Source organism: Cibotium barometz, chromosome 24, assembly GCF_041138505.1.
Source record: "Cibotium barometz isolate CiBa-2024 chromosome 24, ASM4113850v1, whole genome shotgun sequence".
NCBI lineage: Eukaryota > Viridiplantae > Streptophyta > Polypodiopsida > Cyatheales > Cibotiaceae > Cibotium > Cibotium barometz.
The window spans coordinates 29,169,069-29,193,123 of NC_141069.1; the positions used below are offsets into that span (position 1 = coordinate 29,169,069).

A 24,055-nucleotide genomic window follows, 5' to 3' on the forward strand; every position below is an offset into this window, starting at 1 on the left:
CGCCAACAAAACGACTCTAAAAAGAGGGGGCTGTGGATTTAGGCATTTGAAACTCTTGGATGCACATTGACAACTGAAGGAACTTCCTATTAAATACATTTTCTCTGGTTTGCACCAATTGTAGGATATGCAAGGTCAAACTAAGACCAGCACTACAAAAATTTAAAGGATATTTGGCACGAGGGATGTACATCAACCAAAAATTTTGGGCATTAAAAAATATCTTTGGCTATTAAGAAGAAAAAAAAAAATACACATAGGCACGAGTACATTTTTTTCTTGTATATTCTGTTTGCCTAAGGCGAGATTAATTCTTGTATTTGAAAATGGGTTAACATGAACTATGCAAAATTCTTTCTATTCAATGAGCCACGACACTTCCAACGCAGAAGGCACATCCATGGTAGATTCTGGTGTCAACCCAAGAAGCATAGTCTTGAAAGCATTGAAGTCCTTGGAGTCCGGGAAGTGGAACTCCTCACAGAGCTTCCCAACCAGCCACAAGTCACACTGCCTGGTGTATGTGCCTGCACGGAGCGGAGTACGATGATCCCACACCTTCAAAACACAAAGTGGCACCTTGTCTGCTTCCCAAACTGTCTCTAAATCAATCAAAAACCACCCATGAAGTGAACTTCTTAATATATTCCTCCATCTAATATCCCTGTGCACCAGGCCTCTGCGATGTAACACATCCAATCCCAAAAGCACCTGACGAATAGCAATACGTAACTCAGCTTCATGAACTGGCTTCCTCTCCACACCAACTGGTTGCATATCTACTGTGTATAGCTCACCTCTGACTTTGGGACCCTTTTTTGCCCACACTATTCCAATCATATTGTCTCCCTCTTTCCTGTATGCTTCTCTGAGATAATCAATCCTACTGTAGCCCAGCTTCACATGGTGACTGAATGGGTTAATCCTCTTTGTTACAGTCGTTTCTCTGAATTCGATATCCCTCTTGATACCATCGTATGTTGTGCTCCATATCACACCTGGGAAAGGTGTCAGTTCTGAGAAGCTACTTCTTTTCTTTTGCAGTGTAAGAGCATATCTCCATATGTTATAAATACACTTCAGGACTAAATACTTGCCATCAATATGGGCTCCATTGAATGGCCCAGCTATCAAATATTGGCATTTTGAGAGCCGGTTCAAGGCATAGAATGCAATAGTACTGCCAGATGTTGCCGCCCCTAGAAGCCAGCTCCTGTCAAAAGTACCAAAATACACCGGGTCATATTGAGCAAGCTTATCCACGAGCACATTTGCAGGTATTGCTAGGGAACTGCCAGAGGCCTTCTCCTCAATCTTCAGGATAAGCAAACCACACATAATAAAGAAAAAATCAGGCCTTGTGGTAGATTTTGAACTTCCCGAAGGATCTCTGCAGTTACGATTGAGAGCGATCCCACTTTGACCTGATTTATTTATCAGATCTAGCAATGTACGTACCACTAGCGCATCCCACAGCAACTGGCAGAGAGCCTCACTAGCTTCAGAGGGCAGTGGATCTATTTGTAGTGCAGAAGTTAAATTGGTTGTAAATGCAGGACACCAAAATTCCACATCTGATATAAGCCTCTCTCTCCATGTAGAATCAGAAGCCAGCTGCTCATATAAATGATCCAGGACAGGTAGTTTGCAAGGCAATTCTTCATGTATCATTTGCAGCAAGCCTTCTGCGGAGTCATCAACCTCAAAATCAAAGGGCTTTGAAACAGACATCAAAAACTCTCTGGTATGGTCCTCACGACGACCTGAAAAACTTCGCGTATCTGCATTTTTGAACGAAAAGTTAATAACATTTGATAACGTAAATCATGTGACAAAAATTATAAAAAATTCTCCATAAAATTGCACACTTGTAAGCAGCGAAGAACGCACCTTTTTTCGCTCCTGCTAGCATCTTCATTCCTTATTAGTAAGAGTGTGTTAATGCTGCAGTAGTGGTGTTGCATGGAGTAGACAAACGTGTACGCTTGGAGCAGGTCATGATGCAAAAGAGCGCATGGTTTGCAAGGCTTGGGGGCAAATCAAGGATCAGCCCGCACTCTTTATGTTTGATGACTGTGCAACTGACAATTTCATCTCTATGCAAATGGCAGCTGCATTGGGTATTGAGGTTGAAAACATGGGACCTCAGATTGAAGCTGAAGCTGCATTTATTGGCAAAGAGGTGCAGGTTACCCCTTTGATTGGGAAGTTGCGTATTCATATTCAGGGCTATCTTGATAATGAGCATTTCCTAGTTGCTCCTCTGAATGGATGTGATGTATTGTTGGGCAAACCGTGGCATCATAGGCTTGAGCCCCGCAAAGACTACAAGTCTAATATGATTTCTTTTATGCATAAAGGCCGCATGCACTTTATTGATGCTGGCAAAGAAGGGGATTCCATCCCACTTGTATCACACATCCAAATTAATAAAGCAATGAAAAAGAGTCTTTCAGCGTACTTGATTTTTGTGCGTGATAGTCTTGTGCCAAATCATCAAAGTGTGGATGCTATGTCTAATGATAGGCTGAATTTTCTTAATGCATTCAAAGACTGTTTTGCTGACTCGTTGCCAGGTGAATTACCTCCTCAAAGGCCCGAAGATCACTGTATAGATCTTGTGCCAGGTAGTTCTCCACCTAACAAACCCGCATACCGAGTGAGTGCTACACAACAAGAAGAAATTATGAAGCAGGTCAACGAGCTTTTAGAGAAAGGTTTGGTTCAGCCCAGTTCCTCACCTTACTGCTCTCCTGTGCTTCTTGTTCAAAAGAAGGACGGATCATTCCGTATGTGTGTAGACTATAGAGCTTTGAACAAGCTTACCATCAAGAACAGATTCCCAATTCCACGTATTGATGATATCTTGGATAAGCTTGATGGCTCAGCTTGCTTTAGCAGACTTGATTTGAAGAGTGGTTATCACCAGATCCGAGTGGTGCCACAAGATGTCCATAAGACTGCATTCAGGACAGCTTTCGGATTATATGAATTCTTGGTAATGCCTTTTGGTCTCACCAATGCTCCTGCTACTTTTAATCGAATGATGGATAGGATATTCCGATCCCATCGCAAGTTTACAGGAGTCTTCTTTGATGATATCTTGGTTTTCTCCAAGAATGAGCAGGAACACAGAACTCATTTGGTCACAGTGTTCGAAGAGTTGCGGAAGCATAAACTTTTCGTCAATGCCAAGAAAAGTGAGTTTTTCCTTTCAGAGATTCATTATCTGGGACATATTGTATCCAAGGATGGAGTTACAATGGATCCTGCAAAGATAGAGACTATTCGGAATTGGCCCGAATTGCAAAACGTACATCAAGTACGTAGTTTTCTGGGATTATGTTCGTATTACAGGCGTTTCATAAGGCATTTTGCTATGATTGCCACTCCTCTACATGATCTCACGAAGAAGAAAACTGTTTTCAAATGGACTTCAAAGGAACAAGATGCTTTCTTGCAGCTCAAGCATGCGATCATATGTGGTCCAGTATTGATTGTTCCTGACTTGCACAAGTCATTCGTGGTTGAATGTGATGCTTGTGGTGATTGCATAGGAGCTGTCCTAAATCAAGAAGGGCATGCAGTTGCATACGAGAGCCGTCGTTTGCATGATGCTGAGCTTCATATGGATATCTATGAGAAAGAGCTCTTGGCTGTAATTCACGCCTTAAAGATTTGGAAACATTATCTTCTTGGGGCTGAATTTGTGGTCAAGACAGATCATCAAAGCTTGAGATACTTTCTATCTCAAACCAAGCTTTCAGAGAAGCAAATGAGAATGGCAAATTTTCTTTCCATGTTTCATTTTCAGATTGTGCATACTCCAGGAAAGAAAAATGTGGTGGCCGATGCACTATCTAGGAGGCCTTATATTGCTGCAGTCTCAGTAGCCTCTCATGGAGATCTATCTGCTATGAGAGATTTGTATCATTTGGATGCTGATTTTTGCCATGTATGGACTGATTTGATGGCTGGTCATTCACATGCCTCTTATGTTATCAATGAGGGTTATCTCATGAAGGATAATTGCCTATGTGTGGTGAAGGATTTGCGTCCAAAGGTTATGGACGAATGTCATGCTCCACCTTATGCTGGTCATAGAGGTATCATGCCTACTACTCGCATGATTCAGAGGTATTTCTTTTGGCCAAGCATGCGTAAAGACATTGAGGCTTATGTGCGTGCATGTATTACTTGCCAAAAAGTGAAATTTGATAGGCAAAAGCCTCCAGGTTTGCTTCAGCCATTGCCTATTCCCTCGCAACCTTGGGAAAGTATCACGATGGATTTTATTATGGATTTGCCTAGATCCCAGCATGGGAATGATGCTATTTGGACTATTGTGGACAGGTTTAGCAAGCAAGCTCACTTCTTGCCCGTCAAGAAAACCATTAAAGCTGATCATATGGTAAAGCTTTTTCTTGCTAATATTTTCAAGCATCATGGTATGCCTAAATCCATTGTTGGGGATAGAGATCCCAGGACTACAAGCCTATTTTGGAGGGCTTTATTTGATAATATGGGTACTAAGCTTGAGTTTTCATCAGCTTATCATCCCCAAACGGATGGCCAAAGTGAAGCTGCAAATTCAGCTGTGTTGGATTTATTGAAGTGTTATGTGGCAGATCAAAAGAGTGCATGGGAGAAGTATCTTCCACTTGTTGAGTTTGCTTACAACAATACAATCCATGCTTCCACAGGAAAGGCTCCGTTTGAGATTATTTATGGCAGAGTGGTCTTGCCACCCATCCTTCGTACCAAGGATGAGATTTTTGCAGCTGATGAATATGTTCGAGACTTGGATGTTGCCTTTGGTCAGGTGCGAACAGCCATTGCAAGATCTCAGGATAAGCATAAAAAGGCTGCTGACAAGCATAGAAGGGACATGGAAGTCAAAGAAGGTGATTGGGTATTGCTGAAATTTGAGAAGGCCAGGCTTCGGAAGAGGCCAGGACGAGAAGGATCATATCCTAAGCTTTCTCCTCGCTATTATGGACCCTTCAAGGTGATTCATAAGATCAATGAAGTGTCATATAGGCTTGCTTTACCTAGTCATTGGAAGATTCACAATGCTTTTCATGTGAGTCTATTTCGGAAATATGTGGGGCCAGATCCTGATGAGCCTGTCACAGAAGATCCGCCAGAGATTGAAGAGCTTGAGGAGATCCTCCAGCCAGAACAGATTGTTTTTCACAAGGAGAGAAAGCTACTTGCAGGAAAGCTTTCCAGGAGATACCTTGTGAAGTTTAAAAATTATTTGCCTATTGATGCCAAATGGGTAAATGAGGATTATTTTGCAGATTATCCGCAATTGTTGCAGGCTTATCTTGAGGCTTTTAAGTTGAGGTCAACTCTTTAGAAGCCCGGGGGGATGTCACCAATTGGCCGACCATTTGGTCCATTCCTAGTTTTTGCGTCTCGTTCACTTGAGGCCAGGCCAGTGTCTCGTGTGAAGAGGCCAGTATTTTGCTGACATGGACGGGAGCCAGACTGGTGCCACCCGTGTGTTAGCAGGATGGTGTCGTATGGACGGGAGCCAGATCAGTGCCACCCGTGTATGACCTGGACTGTGTTCGATCCATGGGACTGTCACGCCATGGAAGAGCCAGTATTCGTGCCGTGTTTTACCTATGGGATTGTCACACCATAGGGAAACTCATGCCTGGAATTGTGTCTTACCTATGGGACTGTCACTCCATAGGAAGACCAAGATTTTATGTTTTTATGTCGTGCCAGTTTTGTGCCGACAGATATTTTGTACATGTTCCATGAACGGGAGATATGTCCATGTTACTTTTTGCATATGCACACATGATTTGTATGCTTGAAACTGTTTTCGCATGACATGTATTCGTGTGTTTGCCTGCCTGACGTGTTACTTACTGAGCGGGGACGCCTGCCAGTGAGTCGTGAAGTCTGCCCTGTATTCTGACGAGTTTCAGTGCATGTGAACAGGTGGTAAGTATATGGTACATGTTGTTTTAAATGTTTTAAATACTAACCCTTTGATTTATAAGGTGAAGTGTTCACATTCATTTAAATGTGGGCACCACTTTGGGCACCCACTTTGGGGCCAAGGTGGGGAGCCCCATTTAAGTGAGTGTGGGGGTGGGCAAAGGCACCTACCCAAACTCCCCCACCCTCATGCAAGCGTGGAGTTATACTCCACATTAATTTTATTAAAAGAAAGGGCCTCCTTCAAGCGTAGCATCAATCGCTTTTCTTTTTTGCGTTGATTTCCACCAACCGGCGACTCTTCCCCTGGTACTCTGGCGCATGTTCTGCTTCCTCTACGCCATCTCCTACAGGCTGCTGTACCTGCCCCTCTACAGGCGATTGAGATTGTTGCTGCCGGCTGCTACTGCAACTACAGGCGGCTGCTCTTCCTTGCGCCTGCTTTCCTGCAGGCTGTGGTACCTTCCACACAGGCGGCTGCCCCCAGTTCAGGTCGCATCTTCTGTACCCTCTCTACACATGCTGCTGCAGGTGGCTGCGCCTACAACATCCTCCCTCCTACAGGTGGGCTGCGCAAGTTGCAGCCAGGCGTAGCACAGGCTGCGAATACCTTATAGGCTGCAGCCCCAGGCGCCTGTTTACAGCAGCCAGGCGTCCCTTTTTCTCGCAGGCGGCTGTGTGCACCTCTACAGCCGGTCGTTTTCCTTCTACTCAGGCTGCGCTTACTACTCTCCAGGCGGTTGTGTATCCATCACTATCAGGCTGTGCTCCAGCAGGCAGCTGTGTCCTTTGTGGCGGTACATCATCTCCACGGGTGTTCTACAAGGAAGACTTCGCATCACCTGAGTGGCTTCATCATTCCACAAGTCTTGGTCTTCTATCAACCAATTACAAGTAAGTGATTTTCAGATTTGAGTAAAGCATTTAATGTTTAAATCTGGTAAAAGATTCGTCCCGCTCGGCCTACACCCGTTCGGTGCCGGGTTGTCCAAGCTATATGGGCGAACCTCGGTCCAAAGGTGCTGAGATCGGGAGAGCCAGGCGTTAGTACGAGAGCGCCTGTCTGTGCGTGGTCTCAGAACACCAGTGTGGTGCTCTCCGCGGAGTCCAGTGAAAGCACAGGACCGTAGCGATTGGACCACACTAGTGGTCAATCTGCTTCGAGCTTCTACATCGAAATTCGAGCTATTTGTTTAGTACTGTTTTCATATGTACATGGACATTATCTGGTTCTCAGAACCCATGGAGCATTGTATTCTTTAAATACTCCCAATAAATATATCATATATTGAGGGGGGGGTCGGCCCGTTCCGGCCCCAGTGCTGGTGTCCATCTTTCCATTTCTGTTCATTTAAAGTTCAAGTTATTTTAAGTTGTCCATTTCATATTTGTGGTTTTAAAGTTGTGCTATTAAACGTGTAGGTGTCCAATTGAGTCTTTCCCACTTGACGGGATCGGTTTCATCTACACTTCTCTCATCACATCTGGGAGAATGACCATGATCACTTGGGACGAGTTGGTTCCCCAAGTGCTGGATCAAGAAGACCGTAATGAGAATGTCCGTTCTGGAGGATTACAAGGAAGGGCAGCATCCATAACAACGGAGGCTCTAGCAGTGCCATCCACTTCTGCTAGACCCCCGCGACAAAGAGCTGGACCCGGTAATCAGCAAACTGCATCGACTCTAGCTGCCCCCGACGCAGCTTTGAGGCCCAGGCAGCGTACCAGAGAAGAGCGAGAGGCTCTTCGTGCACAGAAGACATGTAATGGTTGTGGCGAGAGAGGCCACTATTGGAGACAGTGTCCCCACTCTCGGGACACTGCTGCTCCTTCGTCATCGAATATAGCCACTACGACAAATCCGCTCAGGATGCCAGCCTTTGTAGTAGATGTGACAGAAGGCCCTGCGGACGACCTCACTCTCTCTCAGCGAGAGTGGATTACAAATAGTGGAGCAACGATACACATTACTCCTTCGCGACATGCTTTGGGAGACCTCATCCCAAAGGAAGGAAGCATCTGTTTCAGCGTCAATTCCGAGGTCCCTATACACGGTGAGGGGACCATGCAACTTATCCTAGATGGACGAGGAGGTACACATGCCTCACAAGTGTTGTGTGACGAGCACTTTGTGTCAGATAGGGATAAGCCGATCGGAGTAGAAGTAAGAGGGGGCTTTCCATCCGGTGGAATCGACAAGCTCCACGCTCTTGCTTCAGTTACAGGAGATGCCAGTAGGCTGTGGCATTTCCGGTTTGGTCATATTCATGCAGATGCATTCAGGAGAGCCTTCACCCAGCAGATGGTTGACGGTCTCCCTGACGTCAAGCCTCCAGAAGGCCGTTCGCATCCCGTGCATCAGAAGAAAGCAGCATAGGGAAGTCTTCCCCGAGACGGCTTCCAGCAGAGCCACTGTTCCCTTGGAGTTGGTACATACAGACCTGTGTGGTCCTATGTCCATGGACTCTCTTGGCGGCTCTAAGTTTTTTATGCTGATTATGGATGACTATAGCAGGTACATGTGGGTGTACTTTCTCACTCACAAGTCAGAGACTCTTTCGACGTTCATCTGCTGGAGATCACTTGCAGAGAAAGAGTCAGGACACAAGTTGAAGGCAGTCAAATCAGATCATGGCTCAGAGTTCACTTCGCATGGTTTTGTGGACTTTTGCTCAGGCTTAGGTATTCGTCGAGAGTTGGCGAATGTTGGTACTCCGTCGGAGAATGGAGTAGTGGAGCGGAAGAGCCAGACGGTTGTTGAGATGGCTCGGACGATGCTCGAACACCGAAGTCTGCCCCGTTGTCTCTGGGCAGAGGCTGTTGCATCCGCAGTCCATATCCTCAACCGCGTTCCTACATCCGCAGTTCCACAGCAGACTCCTTTTCAGGCCTATTTTGGCAGGAAACCCTCGGTGTCCCACCTGCGCGTGTTTGGTTGTGATGCGTACGCGCATATACCAAAGAAGTACAAGTCCAAGTTTGGTGCGAAGTCCCGCAAGTTTATTCTTGTGGGGTACAACTCTCCGTCTGCTTCATATCGGTTGTACGATCCAGAGCATCGTCGATTGGAGCTCAGCCATGATGTTCTCTTTGATGAGTCCTCTGTTTTAGAGGGGGTATCCAGTCTGTCACCAGAGGAGGATACTCGTGAGCCTACCGTGTCAGCAGATTTTGGCGACATCCCTGCAGAAGTTATAGTCACAGTTCCCGTTACCACACTGCCCCGTTCCTCACATCTTGTACCGGTTCGTTCTGTTCGAGTGGATTCTCCTGTTCGTGATGAACCAGATCCAGTCTCAGAAGATGCAGAAGAACCAGATGATGGTGCAGAAGATCCCGTTTCTGTTGATCCCGCGGAGTCGTACAGCGATCCTGGGATGCTTTCAGAGTTTCTTCAAGCAGATGCAGATGAGGAGTTAGCAGTGGTTCCTGAGTGGCTCATCCAGACACTTAAGGATTCAGGTATGACCAAGTTCACCAATTGGATTGATACTGGACCCCGGTCCCGGCATCAGTCAGTTTGTTCGTCTGCCGAAGATTTCTTGCAGACAGAGTATTCCTTGTTGTCTTTGATCAAGGGAGCCAAGGAGGAGGTGTATGTCTTACAGCTTCCTAGCAGTGTGGTACCTTGGAAGAAGGAATACAGTTATAGGTGGTTTAAGGCTATGCACAGTCTTAAACAGACATCTTGTGCTTGGATTGAGAAGATGGATCAGCACCTGGCAGATTTGTGTAGTCAGCAGGGTTCACATCCAGTACTCCTAGCTCCTTTTTTCCCTGATCACTTTATGTATTACCTCTGGGTACTTTTCCCTCATAGCTTCATGTTTATCTTTGAGGGTTTTTAACCCAGACATCCATTTGTATTGTCAGCTTATTTGGGATTTCTCCCTTGGTATATTCAGTCTTTTGGCTTCAAGTAATATGAAGGGTACAAGCCCGGTGGTTTCTCGTAGAGAGAGAGAGAGAGAGAGAGAGAGAGAGAGAGAGAGAGAGGGGGGGGGGGTGGGGGGGGGAACAGTCCGCTTAGGAACTCCAAGGGCTGTCATCAAAAGGTTCGTGATTTGGCAGATTGTCCTGGGCCTAGTACACGGCCTTGTTGATTCTTTTCTGGGAATCAAAGTCGGCAGCGGAAGTTGGGGCACATTGACAACAAAAAACGCAAATGAGAGAGAGAGAGAGACAGAGATGCTGAAGGAGCACAATCACTCCAGTATATTAGCACTGCAATACGTGAAGAGGGTACAACAGTCTTCAGGGGGCAGCAGGTGCTAGACACCCGTGTGCTTCACTATCGCTGTGGATCTCCACCAGATGAGTGACGCAAGTGAACACATGTGAGTGAGAATGAGGGGCAAGGTTGCATATAAATACCCACACGCTGGTTTGGCCAACTCAACTTAGGATTTATCAGAAATTGCATACGACTTCTAAAATGGGGGCCCATCCAATTTAAAAGATCAATTTGCTGATAAATGACCTCTGACTGAGTCCTCGGCTGGTGCAGGCATGTGCAGGGCATAACTCATGTAGGATCTTGACACAGGGCTGACAAACACCTCACATAGGCCGGGCACAGCCACAAAACAGCCCTCAATCACACACACAGTAGCGGGTTACTCCCCACCACACGGGAGATACAGGGTACTCCCCCACACGGGAGATACAGGAGATGAACAATCTTTTAACACCCCCTCTCAGCTCCTGGATCTGGAAACAATCCAAGTGAGTTGGAGTGTGTCGTGAGAAGCATCTGAGGTAGAGGCTTCGTCGGAAGATCTGTAGGGTTGGATGCTGTAGGATAGTACTGAAGATCCACTGTACCGTCCAACACCTTCTCTCGAACAAAATGGTACTGGATCTCTATATGCTTGGTCCGGGCATGAAAGACCGGGTTCCGAGCAATGGCGATACAACTTTGGTTGTCAGTTGTAAGCATAGTCTTCTGCTGGGCGAAGCCCAGCTCTGCTAACAAACGCTGAATCCAAATAACTTCGCAGGTCGCCGAAGAGGCAGCACGATACTCGGCCTCTGTAGAAGACAAGGCAACAATCGACTGCTTCTTACTGATCCACGAGCTGGAGCACTAGATCTCTATCTTGCTGCTGATGAAATGGTGGTGGCCTGCACTTGGACTCTGACTCTCGAATGGCTCAGCGTGGTGCAAATAATCTGCATCGCCTTCTTGTACAACATTTCATAAATGTCTCACTCGTGTGATGGGATCTCTAGAATTGCCTTTACCTTCTCGATGTCAATCAAGTTGACATTAACTAGGCGAGGCTCAATGGCTTCATGGAGTGTTCTTCCTCGACTTTGATTTGGGCCATGCTTGGCGTCAGGCTCTTATCGGCTTCTCTTCAAATTATTCACCAGGCGTGGGCACAGTTGGAATCTTGCAGTTTGGTCTGCAAGGTGGTGGGTAGCTGTCTTGGCACTGCCGAATTGCGAGATTTCATCCTTGCCAGATTGATAGATCAGGATTTCAGGTCAGTGATGTGCTTTCCGTTGGGAAGCAACTGCTTCCGACTTCAATTCGAGTCCTCTTCACAGGCAGATTTGGTTTTAGAGAGGAGCCCGATGGACATATACATTCTGCCTGTCAGGAGACTCATAGCGAGGATCGAGTTTTGACAGCCAGGGTTATTCTTCACTCCTCTCTCTCTCCTAGGACCCTCCCTGGTTTCTCTCTCTCCCCACCGAGCATGGGGGAGAGTACTCGCAGAGGATTTTCATTATTGGTTCCCCAGGTCATTGATTCAGTTGTGGCTGGAAAGGTCACACTGCAGCTGGATGCCCCCGTAGGAGGGTATCCCCAGAGCAGAGATAACAAGCTTTTTTCGGTGAGCAGGAGCAACCTTGGAATGAGGCCTCTAGTTCGCCTTTGGACTCACTGAGTAGACCCAGATTAGACTTTTAGCTCACTGAGTAGACCCAGATTATTGGTTCGCCAGGTCATTGATTCAGTTGTGGCTGGAAAGGTCACACTGCAGCTCGATGCCCCCGTAGGGAGGGTATCCCCAGAGCAGAGATAACAAGCTTTTTTTGGTGAGCAGGAGCAACCTTGGAATGAGGCCTCTAGTTCGGCTCACTGAGTAGACCCAGACTAGAAGATGGGCAGCAAAAGAGAGGAGGCGCGGCAGCCTACTCAGGAGGAAGAGTGATAGAGTAGCCTAGGCTGGTTTTTAAGGATCCAAAAGTATATAGGAGGAGGGACCCGCCTGGTTTAGCCTCTTCTCCGATTTTGCCTTCGACAGCCGCAACACCTCCAAGGGATCCTCCTGAGTTGAGCAAGGGTGGTGTAGTGATCATTCCTATTCTTCAGGGATCTGCTCAGATGTCACTTTCAGATTCTTCTAGACGGGATGAGTTGCCTATTTCTGTGCCTTAAGAGCAGCAGTTTCCTGCTTTAGCTTCATGCAGTACTTCCATCCCTAGGAGATTTGTTAGATTTCAGATCAGCACTTAGTGTGCTTGGTTACTTTGTATATTGTTTTTTGGGCATACACCTTTCTTGTAGCCCGTTTATGATGTATTTTGACCTTGGATCCTTTCTCCCAAAGTGTCTTTTAATAGAATAATTTTTTCCAAAGGTGCTTTGTATTCTCTGCTGCTTGCTCTACGTCACGCCTCTCTTTCTCAAGGACTGTGGTAGAGTTTCGAGTATAAAGAGGACCATACTCACCAATCTTCTTCACCACGACCTTGAAGTACTCAGATATGGCTGCATTGAAGGCAATATGATCATGATAAAAAAAGCGCTCCACAGCTTATGTCACATCAAAGCGTACTTTGTCGACTTTATGGAGCTACATGTGGCATGCTAAAGGACCCCCGTGTTTGTGGTGGCTGTGATGGCGGGGACGAAGCAGAAGCTTGGCCAAACTGCAAAAAAAACCCCTGCGGTCCCCGTCATTCCGTCCCCCACAGCATTTGGTGGGACAGCCGTCCCCTTGTGAGGGATGGTGTCTGGGATGTCCCCCCTTTTTCGGAACGCGATCCACAGCAGCAATATACCGGAATGGCACCGGGACGGCCGTTTCCTTTGTCTATGAGAAAAATCCCTATTGACCCTATCTGCATCAAAGTCCCAACTCGCCTCCTGCATGGCTCGAATCTTTGCTCTCACTAGGAAACCTCTCCTCTGATGTTGGTGGAGGCACTTTTCCAGATAGTGGCTTTCATTCAAAGAGTCAAAGCCATACTACCCTTGGAGTCATCCGAGAGGATTGCAGCCTCAGAGATCATGGTATGCTAACGTGCTTCAGTGATATGGCTACACTTACCCCTTGCCAGTATGATGAGGACTGCCCATACTTCTGCCTTTCCCACTTGAGAAAATCTGACAGGGAGTGTGAAAAGGACACTAGTAAAAGAGATGCAGATTTTAGCAGCAGGGGTTCAGGCGTGAGAATACCTTTTTCCTTTTGGACAAGGGGCCCCTTTCCCTTTGTTTTTCCCTAAGGTGCGGGTGCGGGGGTGACAGTCCCCTGCTGTCCATGTGCACCTAGCTAGGTATGTGGTGAGTCGGTGACACCTCTGCAAAAGCTCGTGATGTTGTCGCAGTCTGCAAAGTGGGAATTACACAATACAATGTATTCTCTCTCTCTCTCTCTCTCTCTCTCTCTCTCTCTCTCTCTCTTATTACCTTGCACATCAGGAACTGCATGAACATTTGCTTTGGTATGCTTGTCCTCGTGCTTTGGTTTACGATCTGGGCATTGCCGAAACATGTGGTCTTTGCTACCACAAGAAAAGCATTTTCCATCCTTAGCATATTGCTCTCTTTGCTCCGGGGTTAATCCAAATTTGTTCTTTCTTGGGCCCTGTTCTTTATTTTCAGCTTTACCACCCTTGTAAGGCTCCCGGAAGTTCTTTTTAGATGGCTGTCCGCCCTTTTGCTGATTTGGGACAGCCTTGTCCTTCGCCTTGGAACCTCCTTGATCTTGCTTGATCTTGAGCACCAATTGCTCTGTAGCAAGGGCAGAAGCTGTGAGTTGTTGCAACGTATGTTTTGGGTGCAATTCAATACCCGATCTGTAAGCAGGTTGCAATCCAGAACGAAACTTCCTCTTTCTTTCCTCCTCAGAGATTAGCATGAAGGGAGTCACTTCCAGCAACACTTTCCAAAATTTGTTCACATACTGTTGCACACTCTCGTTATCTTTTTGTTCCAGCCTATCCCACTTTTGAGTGAGAGTTTGCTCTGCATTGGGTGGCAAGAACTGAGCATAAAATCTATCTTTGAATTCCTTCCAAGTAGAGATGGGATCCTTGGTGATCTTTTCGGTGATCCACCAATGGGCAGCAGTGCCTTTCAGAAACATGCTAGCATGGCGCACCTTCGACTTTTCTGTAAAGTCCTCATCGCTAAAAGCAATGTCGAACTGTGCCACAAACGCTAACACCTTAGAAGCATCGTGTTCACCATGAAAGACATCAAATTTGACAGATTTATCACCTGCTTTGAACTCCTTGAGCTTCCTGGCATGAGGCTCATGGTCCTCTCTTTTTCTTTTCCCCTTATCCAACGGGGTAGCTCTGTCTGCATGGGCTCCATGGGCCGTCATAGAAGCTTCATGGGGCATGGTGTCATGTGCTCCACGAACTCGAAGCTCAGATGCATGTGATTTACCTGCATGTGGCATGGTCTCTCCATGAGACAACTCAGAAGGCAAAATTTTTCTGGAAGCAGACCTGTCACCATGAGATACATATCTTGCATGCATGTGACTTTGATGCGCTCCATGAGCACTGGCATACGTAAATCTGTCAGGCTTAGTGCCTTGGGGAGAGGATGCATGTCGGGAGGTGATAGTCACCTCTTCCTTTTGCATATAAGATTTCAGCCTCTGGGATGCAGGATCTCCATGCTTTAAACGAGGTGGATTTCTGAATTTTAGCTCTCCGTCATCCCCCTCTTTGATATCACCTTTGCGAAGGAGATAGGCAAGTGCCAACTCCCTTGGTTTCTTGCCCACTTCACGAGCCATTGATTCAAAGGTTACATCAACCATAGCATCAGCCTTCCTGGCCTCAATAGCACTTTGCAGATGGGGATCTTCATGCAAAAACTTCAATTCTTGCTCTTAAGCCTGCAAAAGTTTTCTCATATGTTCCATTTCAGCCCTCATAGCATCAGGGTCTTGTTCAAGCATAACTGTCTTTCCTGGAGACAGTTGACCTTTGGATTCACTATCCATAACCCTTTCAAGGGGCTTGTGTCTACCTCGCAGGGCATCAGACCCACGAGAAGCACTAGAGGGACCCCTCGAATTTGGCACTTCCAAAGGGTTGCCTTGGCTGTCCATTGTGTTCAAAGTTTGCTAAAAGCGGGATGTCCAGTACACAGGTTCGTTTCCCCACTAGGAAGAGGGAAACAACCGTGCTCTGATACCAATGAAACCGATCCCGTCAAGTGGGAAAGACTCAATTGGACACCTACACGTTTAATAGCACAACTTTAAAACCACAAATATGAAATGGACAACTTAAAATAACTTGAACTTTAAATGAACAGAAATGGAAAGATGGACACCAGCACTGGGGCCGGAACGGGCCGACCCCCCCCTCAATATATGATATATTTATTGGGAGTATTTAAAGAATACAATGCTCCATGGGTTCTGAGAACCAGATAATGTCCATGTACATATGAAAACAGTACTAAACAAATAGCTCGAATTTCGATGTAGAAGCTCGAAGCAGATTGACCACTAGTGTGGTCCAATCGCTACGGTCCTGTGCTTTCACTGGACTCCGCGGAGAGCACCACACTGGTGTTCCGAGACCACGCACAGACAGGCGCTCTCGTACTAACGCCTGGCTCTCCCGATCTCAGCACCTTTGGACCGAGGTTCGCCCATATAGCTTGGACAACCCGGCACCGAACGGGTGTAGGCCGAGCGGGACGAATCTTTTACCAGATTTAAACATTAAATGCTTTACTCAAATCTGAAAATCACTTACTTGTAATTGGTTGATAGAAGACCAAGACTTGTGGAATGATGAAGCCACTCAGGTGATGCGAAGTCTTCCTTGTAGAACACCCGTGGAGATGATGTACCGCCACAAAGGACACAGCCGCCTGCTGGAGCACAGCCTGATAGTGATGGATACACAACCGCCTTGAGAGTAGTAAGCGCAGCCTGAGTAGAAGGAAAACGACCGGCTGTAGAGGTGCACACAGCCGCCTGCGAGAAAAAGGGACGCCTGGCTGCTGTAAACAGGCGCCTGGGGCTGCAGCCTATAAGGTATTCGCAGCCTGTGCTACGCCTGGCTGCAACTTGCGCAGCCCACCTGTAGGAGGGAGGATGTTGTAGGCGCAGCCACCTGCAGCAGCATGTGTAGAGAGGGTACAGAAGATGCGACCTGAACTGGGGGCAGCCGCCTGTGTGGAAGGTACCACAGCCTGCAGGAAAGCAGGCGCAAGGAAGAGCAGCCGCCTGTAGTTGCAGTAGCAGCCGGCAGCAACAATCTCAATCGCCTGTAGAGGGGCAGGTACAGCAGCCTGTAGGAGATGGCGTAGAGGAAGCAGAACATGCGCCAGAGTACCAGGGGAAGAGTCGCCGGTTGGTGGAAATCAACGCAAAAAAGAAAAGCGATTGATGCTACGCTTGAAGGAGGCCCTTTCTTTTAATAAAATTAATGTGGAGTATAACTCCACGCTTGCATGAGGGTGGGGGAGTTTGGGTAGGTGCCTTTGCCCACCCCCACACTCACTTAAATGGGGCTCCCCACCTTGGCCCCAAAGTGGGTGCCCAAAGTGGTGCCCACATTTAAATGAATGTGAACACTTCACCTTATAAATCAAAGGGTTAGTATTTAAAACATTTAAAACAACATGTACCATATACTTACCACCTGTTCACATGCACTGAAACTCGTCAGAATACAGGGCAAACTTCACGACTCACTGGCAGGCGTCCCCGCTCAGTAAGTAACACGTCAGGCAGGCAAACACACGAATACATGTCATGCGAAAACAGTTTCAAGCATACAAATCATGTGTGCATATGCAAAAAGTAACATGGACATATCTCCCGTTCATGGAACATGTACAAAATATCTGTCGGCACAAAACTGGCACGACATAAAAACATAAAATCCTGGTCTTCCTATGGAGTGACAGTCCCATAGGTAAGACACAGTTCCAGGCACGAGTTTCCCTATGGTGTGACAGTCCCATAGGTAAAACACGGCACGAATACTGGCTCTTCCATGGCGTGACAGTCCCATGGATCGAACACAGTCCAGGTCATACACGGGTGGCACTGATCTGGCTCCCGTCCATACGACACCATCCTGCTAACACACGGGTGGCACCAGTCTGGCTCCCGTCCATGTCAGCAAAATACTGGCCTCTTCACACGAGACACTGGCCTGGCCTCAAGTGAACGAGACGCAAAAACTAGGAATGGACCAAATGGTCGGCCAATTGGTGACAGTAGAAGACGGAGTAGCTCTCTGGCAACTGTGACAGCAGTGTCACCGCCATGTCCTCCTCTGAGTGCTTTCCACCAGCCTGCACAATGCGGTCTCTCAGCAACTCCATCTTGCTGATGTGCTCCCGCATACTACTTGACTTGGCTGGGTCTAGCAGCCGAAGCTGCACCTCCCACGACACCCTCTTCATGGGTGTGATTCGGTCATTGCTGACCGACAACTTGTCCCACATATCTTTAGCATTCTGTATGGTAAGAACAGACGAGAGAACATCATCCTTACAGTTGTTAATGATGAATCATCTCACCTTACCATTAATGCGACTCCAGATATAATGCCGATCAAAGTCTTCTGGGTCTGGCTCTGGGATAGACTCCAGAACGAAACCACGCAGATCATACGAATCAAGAACAGATAGCATCCTCTCCCTCCAGATGCGATAATTCTTGACTCCTGCCAAATGGGACTCCCGTGGGATGGAAGGCAACGTAGGTAGCTTCTTGTCCGTCATCTCCGAGAACATGTCAAGGAAGTCCTTGACATTACTCGATCCAGTGGTCGGTGGAACATCGTTGCCTACTGATGTATCCTGCTGGATCTCTGATGTAGACATCGTTCGCTGACGATACACGAACCTCGAGCACTTCTTTCTCGGCAAGAATGCAAGTTCGGTGTCGAAAAACGCTGTCTCCTACTGCTCCTGCTGGCTGGAAACGCTGATCTGATCGCTGTTTTCTACTGCTGCGCTGCTGCAAACGCTGCTGCTGCGCTGAAAACGCTGATTTGATTGCTGTCTCCTACTGCTGCTGCAGGAAAACGCTGCTGCGCAGGCTGCTGCTGCTGCAGAAACCGCTGCTGCGCAGGCTGAAACGCTGCTGCAGGCTCCTCTACTGCCGGAAACGCTACTGCAGGCTGCTACTGCCAGAAACGCAGATCTGAACTGCTGTTTGCTGCTGCTGCAGAAAACACAGATCTGCTACTGCTACTGGCTACTGCTGGAAACGCAGCTGCGGCGCTGAAATCGCTGCTGCAGGCTGGAACGCTGCTGCAGGCTGCTGCAGAACGCTGGAAACGCTGCTGCAGGCTGCTGCTGCAGGAAAACGCAGATCTGCACTGCTGTTTGCTGCTGCTGCAGAAAACGCAGATCTGAAACTGCTGCTGGGAACTGCTGGAAACGCTGCTGCTGCGCTGTACTGCTGCTGGCTGAAAACGCAGGTCTGAAAACGCTGATTTCACCCGCTTCTTCGCGATGAAAACTTCGCTCTCGCTCCTCTCCTTCAAGCCAACCAAACGCAGAAGCAAAGTCCTCCTCCACACAGCAAAACGCAAGCAATCTCCTCCTACTGCTCCTCTCCTCTGCTCAAGAAAACGCACAGATCTACTGCTCCTTTGCTTGAAGAAAACGCAAATTCTCCTTCTGCTTCTCTGGAAGAGAAACGCTGATTTGCTGTTGCTTCTTCACCTTCAAGGAAACGCAATGCTTTGCTTGAACCTTTGCTCTGATACCATGTCAAAGTGGGCAGCGGAAGTAGAGGCACTTAGACAGCAAAGAGAAAACGCAAGAGTGAGAGAGAGACACAGAGATTGCTTGGAAGGAGCTTTGCTCCAGTATATTGATAGCACTGCAATACTTGAAGGGGGGGATACAACGGCCTTCGTTGGGCAGCAGGTGCTAGACGTGGTCACTCCACTATCGCTGTGGCTCTCCACCAGATAATGCGTGAGTGAACAAGTGAGTAAGTGAGAGGGGCAAGGCTTCTATAAATACCCACATGCAAGAACTGGCCGACTCACTATGAATTTCTCCAGAAATTCATACGACTTCAAATTGGGGATCCTTCCAATTTAAAATGGCGAATTTGCTGGAAGAAAAGTCCTCTTCCTGAGTCCATGGCTGGTGAAGGCATGTGCGGGGTATACACTACTTAGAACCTTGACACAGGGCTGACTATCACCTCACATAGGCCGGGCACAGCCACACAACAGCCCTCACACTCACAATCTACGGTTACTCCCCTACACACGGGAGGTACAGGTAAGGTACAGGGTTACTTCCTCCTCACGGGAGATACGGGTAACTGGTAACGGGTACTCCCCACCACACGGGAGATACAGGGCACTCCCCCCCACACGGGAGATACAGGAGATGAACCACCATCCTTTAACAGGTTCCCATGCAACTTAATTCAATCAACCTAAATGGGCTAAAACTTGGTCGACGCACCAAATTTCTTCTCCGTCAAGATTCCCATCTTAGCTCTTGTGCTTGTGCTATGTATTTGTATCACATCTATTTTTAGTAAGTATCTGGTTCTAGTAGATCCATCAGATACGCTTCATTTGAGTATCTCGGGCTACTCAAATGCTAAGGTCCCAGACCTTTAGGGTTCCCAACCCTTTTTCTATCTTAGGGTCCCTGACCCATTAGGGTTCAAAACCCTAACTACTTAGGGTTCCTAACCCTAACTTTCTTAGGATCCCAGACCCTTAGGGTTCCAAACCTTTTCTAATCTTAGGGTCCCTGTTCCGAACCCTATCTATCCTTAGGGTTCCAAACCCTAACACAATTGGTTCTCCAAGATCCATCGAATGTGCACTAAAAATACACAAGTATTTTCTATACATTCATTAGTTTACTCACATTTAGAGACAACTTTAGAAGGTGTTGACATTATCTTTAACTAGATTAGCTAGTCATAGCTAAAAAGTTACAGATATAGTCGACAAATGCGTCCCTCTTTGTATTGCAGTTGCTCTACCATCCTCGATCTCTAGTGTGGGAGGATACTAGAAGCTGGCCAATGGTGAGTCACATAGCATGAGACATACACATCCATATAGTCGGGCCTCTAAATGAAACCATCCTCTCTTAACTATAGAAAATAATCCACGTAATGTTGCATCTTGATGGGAAGCGGGTGTGGAGACTCGATCCATGTCTCTCTAGTCTATAACTGTAAAGGTCATGCCTCATGAGGTCGTTCCTCTCCACGCGAGAGAGACGCACGGATGGGCAATCCTTATCAAGCTGAAAACAAGGAAGCCTAGCCATATCAAGCCCATGCACTAAGAACCAACGAAGCACATGAGCATGCCATGACCCTTGTCTACATGAGTTTCCAATCCTCCTGGATTACTCGAGAGCCCGTCTACGAAGTATGGCTCTTAACTCTCTAAATGAAAGCTACTACCTAGAAAAGTGCCTCCATGAACATTGGAGATGCTGTAAACATTGCTTGAACATGCATCGATAGTCGGAACATTCTTGTCGCCTTTCATCTTTCTTTCTTTGTAATAAACTACGTGCTCTCGATGAAGAATCTCTTCCAATCCGTCCACATGTGGGGAATCGGGATCCTAGATCTAGGAGATCTACCCCTTTAAAAGGCGTTTAACAACTCACACGAAAAGCATTGTGAATGTTACAATGATAAGGTAGTACCAATCTAATAGCTACCTCGTTGATTGGTTCCAGGATTTGAAATGGTCCATAGTACTTGTTAGTTCCACAATCTGAAATGGTCCATAGTACTTGTTACACAACTTAAGATAAAACTTTTGGACCCCAATAGAATTACATTTCCCATCTTTGCTCGTTGTCTTTCCCAATCTAGCCTTCTCAAACCTAATCTTCTGCTTTGAATTCCACTGCCCTCATGTACTTATATAGAGTTGCTTTGTACAACCAAACAACATTTTGGCTATTGGACTTAGAAAAGCCTATAAGGGTGATCTGGACAAACTCTTGAGATTGAACTAGGTAGAGGGATTCAATGCCCGAAAAAATTGTGCAACCCAACAAGAAAAGGCTCCTAAAAGGAGCCGCCTTTTAGAGAGAAGCTGCAGAGGCTATGGTGCCCCTGCTCCACCTTCTCTAAAGTGTTGTTGATGCCTCTATGCCCTCCAACAAGTTATGAGCATATTAAGAAGAGTTCACCTCTTGTCCCGAGTCACACACAAGTGGTTCTTAATGAACAACCATCCATCCCTCATGCTTTCCAAGTCCTTACCTTGGATCTCCAATACTATGGGACTCTACAACGCCTGAAAGGAACTTATTTTCGTGCTTAATGCATACGCTTAAGGATATTGAGAGCATCGACGAGACTAGACCTAAAACCCTCGTCAACAACCACCGAAGGACAAGTTCCAAGACAAATATGTTAAGTCAATTGTAGACTAAGGTAAGTAATTCCAAGGCCTTGTCTGTAACTGTGCAAGCACTAACAAAAGAAAATCTCTTCAACCATTCAAACATCCATGCAATTTGGTCCAAGTTGGCGGATCTCTTCGATATGGATTCAAATATACGTGCCATCACCTTGCCGTTCCATGCAATCTTTTGAGATGAGGGAAAGAAACAGCTTTTGGCTATGAATAGTGCATCATCCAGTACCCGGCTAGCTACCTTGGTTCTTACAAAGTTACCGATTGAGTATGGCATGGTCTCTTAAGGCGTTGCAGCTTCAAGTTACAAAGGACGGGTTAGACCTTGATGACCTTAGCTCCTTTCTCATAGAAAAAGAAACAGGCTTGCTATCACAAGGTCTCCGGTTCAAGTGCGGATTCAAATCAAGCACTTGCTTTGTAGGTAAGAATCATTGCTCCTCAAAGAACAAAGGCAAAGACACTTCCAAGAAAGGCAAGCAAGAGGATAATAGCAGTGATATTGATTCTGCCAAGAAATCAGAGAACCCTCACCAAGCCAACATGGCTCGAGCCACCATGGCTCAAATGCCAACCTTTGGCAGCATGATTGAGAATTTGTCGAGGAAGAATGATCCAGCCGTAGTTGCTTTTAGCTAACAAGTAAATGGGTTGCATGGATCCACCTGAGTCGAGCCTGTAACTCGGATCTTTCCTAGGAGCCTACATCGAGAAAACTCCTATGCCACACCAAAGCTGCAGGTAGAGACTATCTGCACTTGAATTCAAAGAAAACTGCAACTAGATTACTGGTTGGCAAACAATGATGCAAAGTACAAACTCACAAAAAACCAAAACCTCAATGTGAAGTGCAACCAAAGGCTCCAACCCACAAACACATAATTGCCCGAAAACCGTCATCGTGTCATCGACCTATATTGTCAACTCGAGCAAATGTCATGCAACACACCCGCCGCTACCATGAGATCTTACAAATCATTCGAGAGGGCTACAATACCAATGCAAACTCCCTAGAGATAAGCATGTACAACTAGGCCACTGCTCAAGAAAAAAAAAACTCACTCAAAACTATCTCACATAAAGGGTGGGAGAAAAGCCACTACAATGAGAGGGGATCCACATCCCTACCATTGAAGGGGCTCAAATACCATGTCCTAAGAAAAGTCTCTCAGCGCGCAGGATACGATTGGACGCAACCTACAAGTGGTCAAAGTGTCCACGTAGAGTGTGAATGGCCTCTAGCCAGGTGGTCTCGACTGGAAGCACCCCGCACTCCTCCAAGGCCTTGCCCATCAGCTAGGCCACGTGCCAAGATCTAATACTACTAATAAGCTCCCAACCCTAGCGACAACGATGGAGAAATATGGAACCCATTATACTTGTACCAGGGCCTAACAATATGGCTAGTCCTTATATCCCATGGTAGATCAAAGTTTGTACTCCAAGCAACCGCACACCTTGTAAATACTCTAAAACCTCAGGGCACAGCCATCTTTTTTAGGGCATTGCCTATCAAGCTGTCAAGCAACTCCTATATGCAGTGCCTCTAAGACTCTTGGGCAAATCCACATCATGGCAAGTAGCTTGGGAGGGCACTTGCTTCAAGAAAAGAAGCAGCTCCGTTTTTTAATATTCCCAAAAAGTATGTGTGGGGGAAATACCCTCTCAAAAAAACACTATCAACCCCAAGAACAAAGAACAACCCAACAACAAGAAACTAACCACACCGCTTGTGTGTGAGCGTGTGTGTGTGTGTGTGTGTGTGTGTGTGTGTGTGTGTGTGTGTGAAAATCCCCCTTGATGTGGGAAAACGGAAATTTAGGGAAAGCTTTTCATGTCCAGCCCTTGATGGGATGCAAGTTAATTTAACGGGAACATTTCCAAGACTACTTTCCCAAAGAAAATCGACTCCTGATTAGACTCCTGAGCTTACCTGATACAGCAGGAAGAAATGTGATAACCCCAGGGTAAACAAGATCGTCACCGTCGAGATCAACACCATCTCTGTTGAGATAGCCTTTCAAACCCTTCTTCTCAAGTATTGCCAGGACTCTTCCCGCCGCCTTCCCTTCCTTGGGACACTGTTGTCGAGAAACCAAAGTTCCATCCTCCTTTACGACTTGAAGGAACTCCATGCTTTCGCTGTGATCCTAGGAATTGTGCTGCACTTGACCGTCTCGAAACGCACTACAGCACTCTACCTTTTCTTTGTTCACCATGGACGAAACAGAACAAATTTGGTTAGAACGTGTTTTGAACATGAAATCCTATTATAATATATATATATATATATTATATAATATATATATATAATATATATATATATATATATATATATTATATAATATATATATATATATATATATATATATATATTAAAAATCTATATATATATATATATATATATATATATTATATATAATATATATATTTTTAATATATATATATATATATATTAAAAATCTATTATATATTAGATAGTAAG

General features: G+C 46.4%; 1 protein-coding gene across 2 annotated transcripts; it reads right to left on the reverse strand.

Moving 5' to 3' along the window:
• Positions 1–203: 203 nt before the first annotated feature.
• Positions 204–23,828, reverse strand: LOC147625138 (crinkler effector protein 8-like). Of its 2 annotated transcripts, XM_086818401.1 has the most exons (3): positions 23,504–23,828; positions 1,098–1,781; positions 204–998 (listed from the first exon to the last, which is right to left on the reverse strand). In XM_086818401.1, exons 1-3 carry the CDS (start codon positions 23,703–23,705, stop codon positions 358–360), a joined length of 1,527 nt encoding a protein of 508 aa, XP_086674527.1. In that variant the 5' UTR covers positions 23,706–23,828; the 3' UTR covers positions 204–357. The 2 variants fall into 2 exon arrangements, with proteins under 2 accessions (XP_086674527.1, XP_086674526.1); XM_086818400.1 differs by having other exon boundaries at positions 204–1,781; positions 23,504–23,827.
• Between the last annotated feature and the right edge of the window lie 227 nt (positions 23,829–24,055).